This window comes from Choloepus didactylus, chromosome 10 (genome assembly GCF_015220235.1).
Source record: "Choloepus didactylus isolate mChoDid1 chromosome 10, mChoDid1.pri, whole genome shotgun sequence".
Classification (NCBI taxonomy): domain Eukaryota; kingdom Metazoa; phylum Chordata; class Mammalia; order Pilosa; family Megalonychidae; genus Choloepus; species Choloepus didactylus.
In genome coordinates this window covers 128,170,733-128,186,997 of record NC_051316.1, presented here as the reverse complement: position 1 = coordinate 128,186,997, position 16,265 = coordinate 128,170,733, and the positions used below count along the sequence as shown (strand labels likewise).

The window sequence follows — 16,265 nt, the reverse complement described above, 5'->3', positions numbered from 1 at the left end:
ACACACCTGAGATCATGTTCTTGCTAAGGGAGAGGGAGAGAAAAAGGGGTGAACAGCTCAGCATCGCTCAGAAGCGGAGTGAGCCAGGGGGTCCCCGCACCCCCTTTCTTGGAACTCTGCAGAATGCATTTCAGAGCCAGGTGAGCTGGGTTTCGCCAACTGCCCAGCCACATGCTTGCCTGCTGCTGGCTTTGAAACTTGGCCTTGAAAAGGGAACTGCAGGGCCAGGGGGCGTTAGGTGGGGCTCCAAGCACCGGGGCTGTGTTTTGCTCCCACCAGGAAGGATCAAGCACATGGACAAGTCCCCTCACTGCTCGGAGATGGCGGGCACTGGGGAGTGGCACCCCCAGGCTCCCCATCTTAGCGCTCTCAGAGTAAGGTGCATTGCGGATGCCTCCGGGTCCTTGGATGTAGGTGTGGCGGCACCCTGCACGTTTAGTTATTCTTTCTAAACTGCCCGGAATGCCTTCTGGTTATTTGCTGCCCTTGATGTAATTTGCAAAATCCCAGGGCCCACAACGGGGCCGGGACAGGGAGAGTGCACTGCTGTCGCCGTGCAGTCAGCCTCTGGCCCCAGCCCCCGGCCTGCGGAGGGTGTACTGGGCCACCCCGCTCCCTCTCGTTCTGGGCCCGGGTTAGGTCTCAGGCTTGTGCCAGCCCTGCAGGTAGCAGGTGGAGGCAGTGGCTGCCTTAGGAGCACGCGGTGTCCACGGGCTCATGGCGACTCCGCTCGTTCCACAGGGACATGCGTTTGCTCAGATTCTGGCCATGGGGATGTGGCCTGTGTGTTCCTTGTGCACAGCTCAGTGGCGGTGAAGCCCCACAGGTCCTTGGGACATGAGCCAGCCACCAAGCACTTTGTGGAAGAGTCCAGCGGCGAGGAGGGGGAGGCTGGACCCCCAGCTCGTCTGCATTCAGAGTACCATGCTAACAGCTCTTACCTTGGAGAGCGTCACCTAGAGCACTTCTCTTCCGTTGAGTACTTCTATGTCCAAGTTTTAGTGTGCATACAAGATGCCCTCAAGGACTTCCTCCTGCACTGGAAATCTCCCTGGTAAACAAGCGGCCCTCCTCTGTGGCTCTGAAAGGAAAGGAACGCTGTCTGCTCCAGGTGATGCTTTGGGTGCCTGGGGGTCAAAGGAGGAACACAGGTATATTATAAATAACGTTACTCAAAGCACCCCCAGCAGGGCTCCCAGAAACGCGGCCAACCATTCAGAAAGAGCGGTGCTTTCAGGGAGCTGAGGCCGATGGCCCTCTCCCAGCACGTGCACACACAAGCTCCTTCCCCGGGTGGCTCAGCCGGGAATCGCGTCCTCTTGGCTCCCAGCCGAGCCAGCTGTGAGTGGCAGCTGAGGAGAGGGCCCTGGTGGAGTCAGGAGTCCTGGAGTCCACAAACAAGCAATTTCTCCAGAGACTGACCGTGGTAGCGGTTGCTAAGGCACTTTCTGGAGCCAAGTCCAGGCTCAGGAGGAGCAGACCCTGAGCAGCTGGTGGCCGCGGCAGTGGATGCAGAGAGCAGAGCATGTGGGAGCCACGTGGCCTCCGGACGATAGGAACTTTGTCTCGAGAGTCTGGTGGCCCCAGCGTGCCTGCTCTGTGCAAATGACACATCCCGGGTATCTCCTAAATTCCCAGCTAGACCCTGCATTCAACTCTTAGATGTGTTTATGATGACACCACCTTTGAATTCACGTCAGGATCATTTGCTGCTTGATAGAAACCAGACTGCCCTTCTCGGTGCATTGGGGCGCACTCCCTCACCCGGCGAGTAGAAAACGACAGAGCCGGTGGGACCAGGTGCCTGACGTGGCTGCAGAATGATATGTTCTGCAAAGCGCCACTCGCCTGGGACGCCCTCTTTGGGGGGCTGCTCAGAGACCACGGAGCTGTGGCTTCCCACTGCCTAGACTGGAGCCCAGACTGTGGCAGCACCCACGGAAGCTGGCGGAACCTGCCAGAGAGGAGCAGGAGGTGCGTATGGAGGACCAGAGTGGAGGGGGCCGCGGAGAGTGAGCTGCCTGCTCTGCCTTCCGATGCTCGAGGGATCGGGGCCGCTGATTGGAAATGTGGCAGGTTGTGGCTCAACAGAAGAAAAGGTCTCCAGCAGTAAGGGTGGCACGGCGGTGTGCTCTCCCTGGGGAACGTGGGCTTCCATCACTGGGGGAACCGAGGAGACGCTGTAGCTCCCGACACCAGCGAAAGCAGCTTGACACCGAGAGGGAGGTGGGATGAGGGGCCTCAGAGGCAGTTCCGTGGCCTGAGTGGGCCCGCGTTGGTTAGCTTTGGGAACAAACTGCACAACAACGGTGCGTTTCTTATCTGTGTTCCAGGCTGCCCACTGCGGGCTGACACAGCTCAGGTCCCAGTGCCCTCTCACTGGGGAGCCAGGCCACCCTCTGGACATGCTTTCCTCCCAGAGGGACAGGGAGCGGGGGGGGCTGGCAGAGATGCCACCCTCAGGCCCTCAGGCTTCTGCTGAGATGCAGCACACAGTCTGTCCTTCCTCCTCCCACACACCCAGCTGGACATCAGGGCGGCCAGGAGACACCCTCCCCCCGACAGGGGACACTGCAGGACTCCTGGGGATAGGCCAGGATGAAAACCCTCCTGCGGGAAGGGAGCCTGCAGACGGACATGCCGCCCACCTGGTCACAAACCCAGAGGCCACAGAGGAGTCGGAACGAAAGGGACATCCAAGGGGACGCTGGGCTCAGACTGCCCCTGGTGGTCTCTCCTGGCTGCCGGGTCCAAGGGAGCAGCTGCCAGAGGGGAGTCTCCTCGTCAGCCCTCAGGGCCAGTCCCGCTTCCGGCACTGAGAGAGCTCTTCCTCAGCAGAGAAAACGACGGAAGGGGCCGCGCAGGGTGGAAGGGCACGTCCACTGTGCTTGCCCGCTCTCTCTTGCTCTCTCTTTTGCAAATAGTTTTTCTTCTGGGGTGGGGTGGGGGGGGAGATGTGCATAGTTTTAAACATCAAAAGGGCATCCAAACTTCATCTTTGGGGAGGTCCCTCTGCCAAGGAGCACTGGGGCCTGGCCTGGAGACCCACTTCCACCGGAGCTGTCATCCTGGCTCTGGGACCGTGAGCGAGGCGTTTCCGTGTCTGTGAGATGGCGGCAACCAGATGTACCTTCCTAGCTCGCCGGGTGGCCGTGAGGGGCTTCACCAGATAGGTCTTCCACACCCCACAGGTGTTTGCCCCTAAGACTTCCAGGTGGAAGGACCCTTTACTAGTTACGTGACATCGGCCCTCCACTTGACAGCAGTGAAACCCGGGGCCGCAGGGGTGGGTTTTCTTATTCTTACCTGTGCTGGCACAGGTGTGTTGAGTGCCAGGGGTGGGGGTGGCTGGCGTGCTGATGGACACCTGGCCAGGTGAGCCAGCACCGCAGGACTGGGCAGGGATCACCGGGAAGGGAGCGCACGTCCTTCGCAGGGATGCCCCGATGGAATTGCCTTGGGTGGGTGGCGGGGGCTCATGGCACCGTGCTGGTGCCGAGGCCCCCGTGTCCCCGTAGACCTGCCAGGAGGCAGCGGAGGGGCACGGAGGGGGCGATGCTTGTCTCGCGCCTGGAGATGGGGCTGCCAGGTGACCTTGAACAGCAGTTTCTAAGCCTCAGGGGCGTCTGTAAAGTGGGCTGATGACACCGCCCCAGGGCTCTGTGCCTTAAGCGGCACCAGCGCAGCCGGGCCCAGTCCTGCTCGCTCCGTGTCCTCACAACTCTGGAGAGGCGCAAAGATCAGCCAGCACTGGCTTCAAGGGAAGACGCCTGGAAACTGGGATTTAAATCCCTCTTGAGCAACGCTTGGTGTCGGCCAACGCCGTGGATGCTTTAATTCAAATGCCTTCATTCCTCAAGGATTCATAGTTTGCTTCTGGAAATATTTTGTAGCCTTCGAAACCAAATTACACTCATGCGCGCATTCTCTGATGACCCTTTCAAATGCCTTAAAATCAGCAGCTTCTCCTGCTGACGCGCAGATTTCGGGGCCCGCGGAGGATTTGGGTTTGGGGTTGGAAGAGCTGGAGGCGACCCTCCTCGGACCTCCCGGCAGGTTAGAAGCAGACGCCCAGCTTGGCGGCCAGCGCTCTGTCCACTCACAGCCCCGGCACCCACATCCCACCTAGGGGGTGAGAACTGTGTATTCAATTCCCTATAAACATAGACAATTAAGGAAGGCAGAATTGGCTGGGATTTAAAGGCAGAAGGGTGGATGGAGGTCAGCTTCATCTCCCATAATCTTTTGACCCCTAAATCCTTTGGCCTCCTGGGGTCAGCTTTATTCCCAGGGAGCACCAGGATTTCCAAGGCCCTGGTCACATTTGGCAGGACCCATGCGAGTCCCTGCAGCTGTTATTTTTAAAGGAATGCTTCTCACTGTGCCTTAGGGGGTGCTGGGCACCCTTCCTGGCTCCCCAGCATGACAGCGAGCTCAGGAGGAACGTGATGGGGGAGCTTCAAATCACCTGTCCCCAAGAGGGTGGGGCAGGTGTCAGGAACGGTGGAACCAGAAGCAACTCATCCAGTCCTGGGTGTCCCGGCCTCCAGCGGCTCTGCCGCTCAGCGCTCGGCTCCGTCGTCACCAACCCCTGCGTTTCCTTTTCTCCGTTCAGATGCATGGCCAACATGGCTCTCTTCAAATTTAGAGCAGCAACTGTAAAGCCACATGGGACGTTATTGACATAAAATCAAATCACAGATTCTTCAAAACAGGAGAGGTGTTTTTTTATTAAATATATTTTTAAAAATGTTTTATTCTTTGCATCTACCCACCTGAGCCTTAAGCTCCCTAGAATGTAGCTCTGGCTGTCGGGGGTTGTTTTCACATCCGCTGATATCTCCTCCACGTTGGCACAGCTCTGTAACAGCAGCTCTTGTCTACGGCCTTTAGCCGAAGGCAGCCTTAAAGGGAGGCTGCAGAGGTGTCTGGAGCATCAGAATCCCAGCTTGGTCATTCGGCCAAGCACTGGCCTCTCTGCACCTGTTTTGTTGTCTGCAAAGTGGGGGTGACAACAACTCACTTTGGGTGCTGAGCTTGCTCTGGCATCCACTCCTTGAATCCTCCAGACCCCTGGGAGGAAGGTTACTATTATTAAACTCAGTTTACTGATGGGGAAACTGAGGCACAGAGACTGGCCGAGGCCTTCCAGCCAGGAAGCAGCAGAGCCAGGGTGGGCACTCAGGCTGTCTGGCTGTGGAGTCTGCACGCAGGGTGGTCACCCGGGCTGCCTGCCTGCCTCTGATGGCACCAACTCAATACGTGGTTGGGGAGCTGGGTTCACACTTGCCCGGGGTCCCCGCATGCTGTCCCATGTCTTGCACAAATTGCTGCCGCTTCTGAGATGATGTAGAAGTTTTGTGGATTGAGTTGGACTGGATGTGAGGTTGTTCCAACAAAATAAGTGGTCATAGGCCCTGTGGAGTGGGAAGCGGGTGTGAGTGAGTTGGACGGACATAGCTCAGGGCCCTGAATCTGTTAAGCGCGTGTTCTAGAGAGAGGGGGGCGCAGCTCTCGGTTGGCCCCAAACATGCTCTCTGTGGGCGACTGGGACCCCAGGTGGGTTGTGAGCAGAGCCTGCAATGCCAACCTGCACAGGGAGGTGGCGCTGTTCCCCCACAGGTGGGATCCGCTGGTGTCCCACCCAGACCCGCTGCAGCGATCCCGTTTTTCAACCAGAAAAAAAAACCATTAAAAAAAAAAAAAAAAAATCAGAGGCACTGCCCGTAGGCCCAACTCCAGGCAGGATCATTTTCACTGTATTTGGAGTCCCCTCTACAAACAGGGAGTGGGCACAGAGAAGGAAAAGTCCTGGAAGACGTGCCCATCCCAGGCAAACGCCAGGGAGCCCGGCCCCTCCCGCTCCAGCACCCACCTTTCACATCGCCTCCCCGGAAAGAGATGAATTTCCACCAGGCAGAAAAGAATGTATTAAGTGACCTGTGGGATTCTTTCCTTCCCAGATGACTGGGGAAGCTTAATGGAAGTCCCGGAAGAAGCAGCTTTCACCTGCAGTTAGAAACCTTCTGCAAACTCAAAAGCCCTATTGAGGTGGGGGAGAAGCCAGGCTTGTGCCAACCTGTCCTAGCCCCCACGCCTGTGCCCCAGGCACCCAGTTCCCTCCTGTGAGGGAGACAGAGAACCAGTGAGGACCCCCACCCATGCCCCTCCAATATGTGCCCCAACCCAACCCATGATGCCCAGGTTCTGCCCCCCGCCCCCGCACACACAGTCCCTGCACCCACACCCCATGGGTAGGACCCCTTAGCTCCCCAGGTGCACACCTGTGCTCCAGACCTACATACAGCCCTCCCGTGGCCCACACCCTGCATTCCCCTCCCTGCGTGCTGCCTGGTACACTGGCCCTTCCCGCACAGACCTGCAGCCCGAAACCCCCAGAGCTGTTAGGAGACCCCCCTTCACCCCACAGCTTTGGAGCACCTTGGGGCTGCAGGGGTGCTCAGGAGCTCCATTCCCTTGGCACCGGGCACCCCCGCACGCTGGGGTCTGGGTGGTGCAGGGCTCCCCTCCAGGGTGGGCTTCAGGCGGCTCTGCAGGCTGGCTGGGAGCCTCGGTCCACAGGGGCGAAGGACCCCGCAGTTTCTTCGGGGCCACTTTTGCAGCCCAAAGCGGGCTCCTGGGTGGGGTGGGGGGCGCCTGAGAGGGGTGCCCGACGTCTCGCCGCAGCGGGTCGTGAGGGAGGCAGCGAGCGCGCGAGGCCGTGGGGTGGGAGCACAGTCCGCCCGGCCCAGGCCCCGCGCGCCGCCGCCGGCTTTCGTGACTTGGGACGGCGGTGGTCTGTCCTTCCTCCCGGCTCTCGGCAGCCGCCGTCTGCAGCCCTCGCTGCCAGCAGCCAGGGGGCGGCGGGGAGCCGGAGCGGAGAGGAGCCATCCACCCATTTCCTGGGCAGATTGCGTCGGCCGCCGCCCGGCCGTGTCCCCGCCTCCCGGCCGCGGCCCCCGCGCGCAGCCCGCACCGCGCTCACAGCCGGGCGGACCCTGCCGGTGGCGGAGCGCGGAGGGGACGCGGCGGCACCAGGCGCCCATGGACGGGCGCGGCGATGGCCGGGGCGCGCGTGGCGGCGGCGGGCGGGGCTGCGGCGGGCGGAGGGGGCGCGGGGACACGGCCGGGCGCCCCTGCCCGCCGCGGAGCCCGCCGCCTGAAGACTGCCCGGGGCGCGGGAGCCGGCGCCGGCGCGGCGCGGGCGCAGGAGGCGGCCGGAGGCGCGATGTCGGTTGCCGCTGCTCAAAATCGGGGTCGTGCTCAGCACCATGGCCATGATCACCAACTGGATGTCGCAGACGCTGCCCGCGCTGGTTGGGCCTCAACACCACCAAGCTCTCGGCGGCCCGCGGCGGGACGCTCGAACCGCAGCACCCGGCGTGAGTGCGCCCCTCCCTACCCCCGAGCTGGGCCGGCGCCGCGCGGAGCCGGATCGCCCCGGGAGGCGGCGGGGCAGGGGTGACCGCGCAGCTACGCGCCCAGCCGGGCCACTCGTCCCGCCGCGGGCTCCCGGTGGCGACGCCTCCCTCGCCCGGGTCCCCTCGCGGGGCGGGGGGCAGCCAGCTGAGCGCTCCGGGCTCCGGGCCCTCATTCAGCCCAGAACATGGGGTCCCCATTGGGGGGGTTCAGAAAGCGCAGCTGGGAGCTGGGGGACTTGTCCAAGGTCACTCCGCAAGCAAAGGGTGGAGTCCGGAGCCAGACCCCATCTGGGCTGGGTCCAGCCGGCTGGGAACTAAGCCGTACTTAGTAAAAGCCGGACTGGAGCCGCCGCGGAGTGGGGCCCCGGGAAGCCCCTGCCCTCGCGGGAGCCTTTCCTGAGTCCCCACCGCGCCCTTCCGTCCTCGTCCCCAGAGGAGACATGCGGAGGGGCTGGGGTGGGGTCCCCGGCAAGCCCCCTTACCTCTGTCACCCCTCTGGCCTCAAGACGGCGCCTTGGGGAGGGGCCTGAGCCGCCCGGGCCACTTCTGGTTAGGGCTGACTTTGGTGGCCGGTGGCCGGCCAAGGCTGAGCCAGCGTCGTACCAGAGAAGGGGGCGTCCGAGGCCCGTCCCCCTCTAGGCTGAAAGGAGAGGTGAAGGACGCGAGACTCCCCGCTCCTGCCCCCTCTTTGCTGCGAAGGACTCCGAGCTCTGCAAGGTTTTCCCATGGCCCCCTTCTAAGATCCTCCTTGCGTCCCCCCTGCCTCCTATTTTAAGAAGAATGTGGTGTTTCTTTCATAATGACTTTGTTCCTCGCTTCTGGGATCTGAGCGGCTGTGGTTGGAAATGAATGAAATTAAATATATCCCTACTATAGATTCTCCCCACCCAAGTTCTCCTCTCAGCTCCAGGCTAAAAATAGCAGGGAGGTGAGGTGAGGCCAGTGGAGGGAAATGTGGATGGAGCCGGAGGCAGGCTGCGGGCAGTCAGCGGGCTGGAGGGTGGCCGGCGGCTGCCAGGGGCGGGCAGCAGCGTGGAGGGTGGGTGCAGGCTCGGTGGGTGCCTGTGTACCTGTCTGCAGGTGAGACCAACCACGGCGCGTCTTTGATTGATTTTCCCAGTGGTCTTTCGGGACCTGTAGTCGGGGGTGATCCCTGCCCAGCAACTCCCCCAACTTGGTGAAACCCGCCAAATGGCTCGTGGGTGGGGAGCCCACATGGAGCTGGCAGCCTGGCGCTTTCTCGGAGCAGTCATTGGCAGGCTGCCAACCCTGACAGCCCCCGAGGCCCCAGGGGCCTGGCGGCTGTCCACTAAGGGGCTGCTGGGTCTGGGGCTCTTTGCACTGGTGGTTCCTCTCCCGTGTCGGGAGAGACAGAGCCAGGCCTGGCTGCACCAGCCGTGCCTTCTTGCCCGCCTGGAGGAGATCTGATTCCTGAGTTGCATGCCTGCTGGGAGTCAGCCAGCCACTTGCTTTCCTGCCTTGCTCCTAGTCGCAGCCACCGCTGGGTGTGTGGACTCTGATGGCCCCACCCTCCTACTTAGCACAGCAGTTTGAGCAGATGCCGAAACCTCACACATCCTCTGGGGTGAACATGTATTAAAAAGAATGGAAAGTCATGCATTTTCACCTCCCTTCCAATCCTGGGGACGCCTCTGTGTTCCCTCCCTGTGTCAGAACGTGGCTCTGGACCTCTGCTTTAGGCCTTTCCCCTGGGGGTGGACATGGTTGAGCTCCAGACTGGGGATCCCTGGCTGTTGTCTCTGCCCACTGCCTTATGGTCTGGCTTTCTCTCTCCCCTCCCCCATCTTCGCCCCCTGCCTCCCCCACCAGGTGTTGCCCACCAACCCTGAGGAGAGCTGGCAGGTGTACAGCTCTGCCCAGGACAGCGAGGGCAGGTGTATCTGCACAGTGGTTGCCCCCCAGCAGACCATGTGCTCACGGGATGCCCGCACAAAACAGCTGAGGCAGCTGCTGGAGAAGGTGAGTCTGCACCAGGCGGGGGTGGGGTGGGGTGGGGGTGGGGGGCCTGTCGTCTCCAGGCCAGCCCCAAGGCTTGGCCGGCCTGCAAGCCCACTGTGGCTCCAGGGCTCACTCTCTTCTTCCCTGACATGTCCCTGCACAAAATATCTGAATGAATGAATGAGTGGAAGCTCCGAAAGGGTGGCCCAGGAGGAGGTGGACAGACCCATCTCCTGGTCACTGCCAGCAGAGGAGCCCATGGAGAGGTGAGGTGGAGGGCAGGGGCTCAGGCCCGCTGCACCTTCTCTGCCTCCGAGTGACCCTCATGATCCGTTAGTCCCGAGGGGCTCAGAGCCATTGCTGGGCCTCCAGCTGGAGGAGCTGCTTTGGGCCCAGGAGGGTGTGGCTGTTTGGAGCATTTCTCTGCCTTCAGACTGCCAGAGGTGGCCAGGCCTTTGCCACCGTGGATGCCTTCCTGGCGTCCACGCAGGCTGAAGTGTCCCCTTTGGAAGAAACCTGGGAGCAGTGCTTTGCCACGTGCATATGCTTTTTGAATCCATTATTTCGTTTGCTCTTCACAAGAACCCTGTGAAATTGGTGGGGCAGCCTGCCCCATTTCCCATCGCCACACGGGCCAGGCATCGTACCCAGGTATCCCTCTCTCCTACCTGCCATGGCCTCCCCTCCTTCCCCAGTCGGCACAGCCCATGGGACTCCCTCTGTATCCACCACGAGGACCCTCAATTCTGTTCTTAGCTGAGCATTCTGGGGTCCCCTGGGAGCTACCAAGGGAAAAGGAGAAGTGGGTGGGTTCTTCTGCTCCACTGGTCTTCCTCCCCCAGGGAAAGGCAGTGTGGGATCACGCCACCCCACCCCCACATGTCCTAGAAGAGGTCTGTGTGGGCAAGGTGGCCTCTGGGATCGGAGGGCTGGGCCCTGGGCTGGGACAGCAGGACTCTCCCATCGCCACCCCCCGAGCCTGGTGGGAGGGGCAGAACCACCTGCGTGGGGGGCAGTGTCCACTCCCAGGCCTGCTCGACCCCAGACCCTCAGCACAACTGTGGGCAAAGCAGGTCCCCTTTCTTGGACTCAGTTTCCCCAACTGCCAAGGGAGGAGGTGGGCGGGAGACTCCTGAGGGTCCTCCCAGCTCTGCCAGGCTCTGAGGACTCCAAGCTGCTGCCCGTCCCTGTGCTTGGGCACGGGGCCCCCGCTCGGCCCATAGAACTTGCCTGCCTTCTGCGGGCTACAGTCGGGGGGTTTTCCTGCCATCTTTAGTTATCGGAGTAAATCATTTTAAGAAATTAAAGTAAAATGCCACGTTTAGCGGATTCCACAAATATGTACTTGTTAACAGCAAACCAGACCAAAGCTTAATTGGGCCTTGAATGATTCGGGTTTGCAGAGGAGGGAGTGGGGCTTGGAGGGGGCCCTGGCTCACTGGAGGGGCACGGTAGGGCACAGGGGCTCCACCATCCCCCGAAGACCCAGCCTCCATTGCTGGTTTGGGGGTCACAGCTGCATGTATTCCAACTGGTCCGAGGCTTCTCCAGCCCGGCCTCGTGTTAAAATCCGGGGCTCACCGTCTTTGTCTTGGTTTCCCTGCTGCCATGGCACAAGCTTAAACAATGGGAATTTGTTGTCTCACGTTTCGGAGCCTGGCAGGTTGGCCTCCTCCTGGGCCAGTAGCGTTCGGGCTGGCCGGCAATCCTCGGGTTCCCTGGCTTTCCCGTCACCCAGCGATGTCCTCTTTCTCTTTCACCTTCCCACTCCTCCCCGTGGCTTGCTCTTTAAAAGGCCTCCAGTAAGAGGGTTTTAATTAAGGCCACATCTTAAGTAAAAATAACATCTTCCACAGGTCCTGTTTCCCATGGCTTCACACCCACATGCAGGGGATTGCACAACTCAGTCTGCTTTAGCCTGGTTTTAATTCTGCATGCAGCCAGGACCCCAGACCACTGATCGAGAGAATGCAAGAGGGCCGTGGGGGAGGCTGGCTTTGTTCTCCTTGACAAGGCACGTGGCCTCAAGTTTACAAAGCATGAGCTTTGGAGTCAGACCTCCGCTTGAATCCAGCTAGACAAGCTGCTCGACCTCTCTGAGCCTTGGTCTCCTTATCCATGAGATGGGACTCGAAATAATGTCCACCTCATGGGATTTTGTAGATCAGATGAGAAAAGCAACGTCAAGGGCTCAGTGCAGTGCCTGACCGTGGGAGGTGTCCAATAAACATTAGCAGGTAGACGTTCTCTGGGGTGAGGTGTGTCTGCTGCTCCCCCTTCTTAGCACCTGCCACCATGCTGGGTAAGGGTGGGGGCAGACGGTGCTGTTTAGCAGCAGCATGACCTTGAGCATGTCCCCTGGCTTCTCAGGGACACACCCTACAGGAGAGAGAATCTAAGTGCTCTGAGATGGGCAGTGTAGGCAGGGATATTCCTGAGGGTCCAAAGGGCAGGGGGTACTTGTGACCTTGGGCTGGAGGCTCATTCCAAGACCCACCAGGGCCTTTGCTTTGTAATTGGCCAAAATGAACAGTATTTGGTCAAGATGGGAAGAACTACCAGGGAGCAGTTGTTTTTGTTCAAGGCAGCTGAGTGGCTTGGTGTCTCTAAAATGTGTGAGATGCATTTATTCCCTGGCGAGCGTTAAACTGTTTGGTCTCCTGGTGGAAGCCAGCATGGGCTCAGCAATGTCTCCCAGCACAAATGTTAGCCCTGGCTCTTAGGGATTTGAATCCCCTTAGGTGGGGGTGAGAGCAGGGGTTGTGGTTGGAGCTGCCCTTTGCAGCCTTCCTCCCTCTCGGCCATGGCTGCAGGGTCTGTGCACCAAGGGTTACAGATGGGCAAGCAAGGCCCTGTCCCTGTCCTCTGTGGGTCTCCTGTTGAACAGGGTACATGAGGCAGGTGTGTGGGTTACTCTGCTACCAGGCACCGTGCCAGCGAGGTGAGGCCATTGTTTCCAAGTAGCGTGTGCCACTCTACTCACTGGGGAGGACTCCCTGGAGGAGGTGGCCTTCGGTTTGGGCCTTGAAGGATGCATAGAAACATCTCAAAGGAGAAGCTGCAGGTACTCAGAGAGACACAACAAGAGAGGCGAGGGGGACAGGGGAGCCATAAGGAGCAAACACATTTCAGTTTCCCTGAGAAGGTTGGTTGCTTAAGAGCAAAATGAAGGAAGAAGAGAGAAGGAGATCTAAGTCTAAGGAGAAGGGCTCGGAGAGCATCTAAGTCACCCCCATACCGTGTTCTACAGACTTGAATTTTTAAACTGAATTTGTCTGTGTTGCTTTTAAATAACAAGTCTTACAATTCCATCCATTTTTAAATGCTGAGATAAGCAGGGTCAGTCTTCCCCACACTAAGTCTCCGTCAATGGCTGTCTCATTTTATTCTATTTCATTGTTTGATCTGCTGGGGGGGAGAATGCACCAGGCAATGCAAAGCGTCCTACCAGAATGATTTTATTCCTAGAAGGCAGAGTATTTTTAAATTTGCCAAAAATCAGAAATGAGTATTTGTTGTTATGGAGGTAGCTTCCTCCCTCTCCAGTAATCGAATTAGATTCCAAGGAAACGACCCGAACACCACTGCGGCAATCCCAAGCTTCATTCCACCTCCCCACAGCCCCAAATGCATTTGTGCAGACAGACGGGTTGGTTTCCTGAAGATAAAATGCGCTGGCAGGTGGCTGCACTAAAACTGTTTTTCTTTTAAGCTCTCTGAAACCCTGTTGAAGATTAAAGTTGCATCTTGAGGCTATACTCAATTCGGATCTGCCTGTAAAGATGTAAAACAGCGATTCTTCATTTGCTGGGTGATTGATTTCGTGACTCCAGGTTCTGAATGTACATGTTTGCGAGCAGTCATCTACCTATGATATTGTGGGGTGTGATGGATGGCATGCGAGACGGGGGAAAAAAAAGCCCTGATACGGAATCAGGGACAGCGGTTCTGTTGTTCCTTCATTCTGCTCTTAAGCAATCAACCTCCTCAGTGAGACACTCAGTGGGCTTCAGGGGCAGAGAGGATTTATACCTTGGGGTGGGCACAGCCCAACGATGCTGTTCAACTCTGTTGGTTTTTGTGCTTCTCCAACGATCTCATCCTGCAAAACAAAGCGACTACAAACAGTACCATCCTTCCAAAAAGAAAAGGATGGAGTCTCCAAGGCCCTACACCTGCAGGCACAAGCATTGAGGACAGGGAGAATTCCGCCTGTCGGATTTGCATCCCTGACTCTAAGAGCACATTCCTGACGATGGCAGAGGAAATGTTTACCAAACCAGTTTGCTCTGTTTGGGGAGTTCTTGGTCATCGCAATGCCCGATGCTGGTGATTAACTAATAAATAATGCACGGGTCTCTTTGGGCTCCCAGGATGCTGGCTGTGTAGAAGAGGCCAGTGTCGTGTACTGGGAGGCCAGTAGGCTCGCTTGGCACCTGCTGCAGCTCTTCCCTTGAACCTGTTGCCTTTTTGACAGGTGCAAAACATGTCTCAATCCATAGAGGTACTGGACAGGCGGACTCAGAGAGACCTACAGTACGTGGAGAAGATGGAGAACCAGATGAAAGGACTGGAGTCCAAGTTCAAACAGGTGGAGGAGAGCCATAAACAGCACCTGGCCAGGCAGTTCAAGGTACAGACCCTCGCCTCCTCCCCCTCCTCCTCCCAGGCTGGGCTCATTTTCCTGCATGCCCTTTCCCCTTTCCCTCCAGGGATATGGTTTGGGGCTGGGGAGGTGCACAGCAAGGGCCTTTTGCCTCACAAATGACTGCTGCCTTGGGGCAGAGAGAGAGAGCCTGCCCTTTCCTTGGGTGGGCAAAAGACACACCGAAAGGAGCAAGCTCGAGCAGCAGGTCCCTGATCCCACGCTGCTCAGGCCAAGGCGCTTGTTAGCTGGAGAAGGGGCTGAGCTGATATCGCCTGCAGCAGGCCGGTCCCATTAGCGCAGCCTTAGCTGAACTGACGGAGCCTTTCCTGAGCAGTGAGCGTCAGGGCAGTTTTTCACATCCGACCTAATTTAGCTAAGAGGAGGCCCACTAGCTCTGCAGGGAAGACGCAGAGATACGAGTGTCTTTCTCACTCTGTGGGTAAGTGTTTCTCTTCTCCAGGTAGCTCTGGGCATCAAAGCCAGAGTCTATTTGGCAGAAGATTATATATACATATGTACAAATATGTATATATACGCCTAGTGGTTACTCAGCGTCAGACTGATTACATTGAGGAATTATATGCACCTTAATTAAGGCATAAATGCATGCTAATTAGAAATCTTGCCCAGATGCAAATGCCCGGGGTGAATTACACAGCCTTGCTCTGGTGGAAATCGCTGATGTGCTCTGTCTCTGTCTTCCCCATCCTTTTTATGCTAATGTTTTCCTTTGATGCGCTCCCTGCATGAAGCAAGAACTAATTCTCGTCTAAAAGCAATACATTAGATAGCCTAAATTGCAAGCTAATGAAGTTATAAATCTATATTATAAACAAAATGAGAGCAGGGCTGCTCCCAGTGAGGAGAAGTGAGCCGATGGCTCTCGTCAGAGGCCAGTGAACATCTTGTCCTTGCTTCTGACATGTCATCGTGAATTATCTCAGAGAGAGATTTTGACCTGTCTAACAAAAAAGAGTTTGTGCATCTCAGAGGGCCAGCTCGCCCTTCTCTGAGAGAGACTCAAGCTCCTCTAAAGGTGTCTGCAGCGACCATGGGGTAGCTCATTTTTGCAGTCACCCTCCACTCAGACACCTCTCCTAGTTCTAAAATTTGGGGCATTGTGGCTTTGGGGGAAGAAAAGCAATCCCTTGCCATTTACCATGCGTAAATTGCATTAAGGAATTTATTCAGAAATCCAGATAACTGTTGATGCAGCTTGTTTTGGCTAACGCCAGCACTGAAGGGTGAATTTTCTTTAAGTGACCACGGAAATATCTGTCTATCGTTGGCTATCTGTTTAAGGCAACAGGCTGGCGAGCTAGTTCTTCAACAGTATTTCATTTTCTTGCTTGCAGGGCTAACTAAAAAGAGTTTTTTCAATGCTGCAGTGACTGAAGAGGCAGTACACTCTCATGTAACCCTGAAAGAGAGCCAGAGAGCTTTTTGCACCCTGCATTTTTACTATTATTTCCCATTACTTAGCACCATATCACTAAGGAACCTTGAATACAACAGGATCCTCCTTTGCATGCGACTGAGGTGCATTTCATGAATAGTTTGATCCCTTGTCAATGCATTTTTTGAAAAAGAAAAAAAAAAAACTTTGTGTATGTGATTTAAAGCATGTAACCTTAAGATGTTGCATTCTAAACTGACAATAAAGACCTTTCCCAAATATGTTGGTGTTCTGAAGACTGTTTAATATGCTCTTCTAACTCATTGGGGCCAGAATAAATAAATCCATAAATACAGTGGGAGGATGCACATCTTCCCTCACCGATAGGGAGAAGCCAGGCCAAGGCGGGTGTTTCAAGTTTTTGCATGCATCGCACTGAACCCAGCTTATTTTAACCTTGCAGGCGATAAAAGCGAAAATGGATGAACTTAGGCCTTTGATCCCTGTGTTGGAAGAGTACAAGGCCGATGCCAAATTGGTATTGCAGTTTAAAGAGGAGGTCCAGAATCTGACGTCAGTGCTTAACGAGCTGCAAGAGGAAATTGGCGCCTATGACTACGATGAACTTCAGAGCAGAGTATCCAATCTTGAAGAAAGGCTCCGTGCATGCATGCAAAAACTAGGTAGGCTCAGAACCCTGCGGCACTGCGCCGTCCGTCCCCGGCGCAGGCTTAGGGAGTGGTGCTGAAGTGGACAGCGCCCGCCTGGCTTCAGGGAGGTGACGGCTCTGTTAGGGCTCCTGGGCAGGGCGACCGTGACGAGTAGACAAGGCGGAGGGCAG

General features: G+C 57.2%; 1 protein-coding gene and 1 long non-coding RNA gene across 4 annotated transcripts in view; one reads left to right on the top strand and one right to left on the bottom strand.

The window, feature by feature from the left end:
- The window catches only part of OLFM1 (olfactomedin 1), a 38,036-nt gene that overhangs the window by 5,275 nt on the left and 16,496 nt on the right, over nucleotides 1-16,265 (top strand). The window contains exons 1-4 of one of the 3 annotated variants that reach the window (XM_037797882.1): nucleotides 7,173-7,361; nucleotides 9,252-9,401; nucleotides 13,858-14,013; nucleotides 15,888-16,107. In XM_037797882.1, coding sequence (XP_037653810.1) covers nucleotides 7,272-7,361; nucleotides 9,252-9,401; nucleotides 13,858-14,013; nucleotides 15,888-16,107 — 616 coding nt within the window. In that variant the 5' untranslated portion in view covers nucleotides 7,173-7,271. Of the gene's footprint in view, nucleotides 1-7,172; nucleotides 7,362-9,251; nucleotides 9,402-13,857; nucleotides 14,014-15,383; nucleotides 15,706-15,887; nucleotides 16,108-16,265 lie in introns of those variants that run through there. The other 2 variants (XM_037797880.1, XM_037797881.1) reach the window with 2 other exon arrangements.
- LOC119505232 lies at nucleotides 948-5,954 on the bottom strand. Its single transcript, XR_005210696.1, has 4 exons — nucleotides 5,876-5,954; nucleotides 4,776-5,417; nucleotides 3,307-4,656; nucleotides 948-1,127 (listed from the first exon to the last, which is right to left on the bottom strand). It is a non-coding gene; the product is annotated as an uncharacterized LOC119505232 (long non-coding RNA).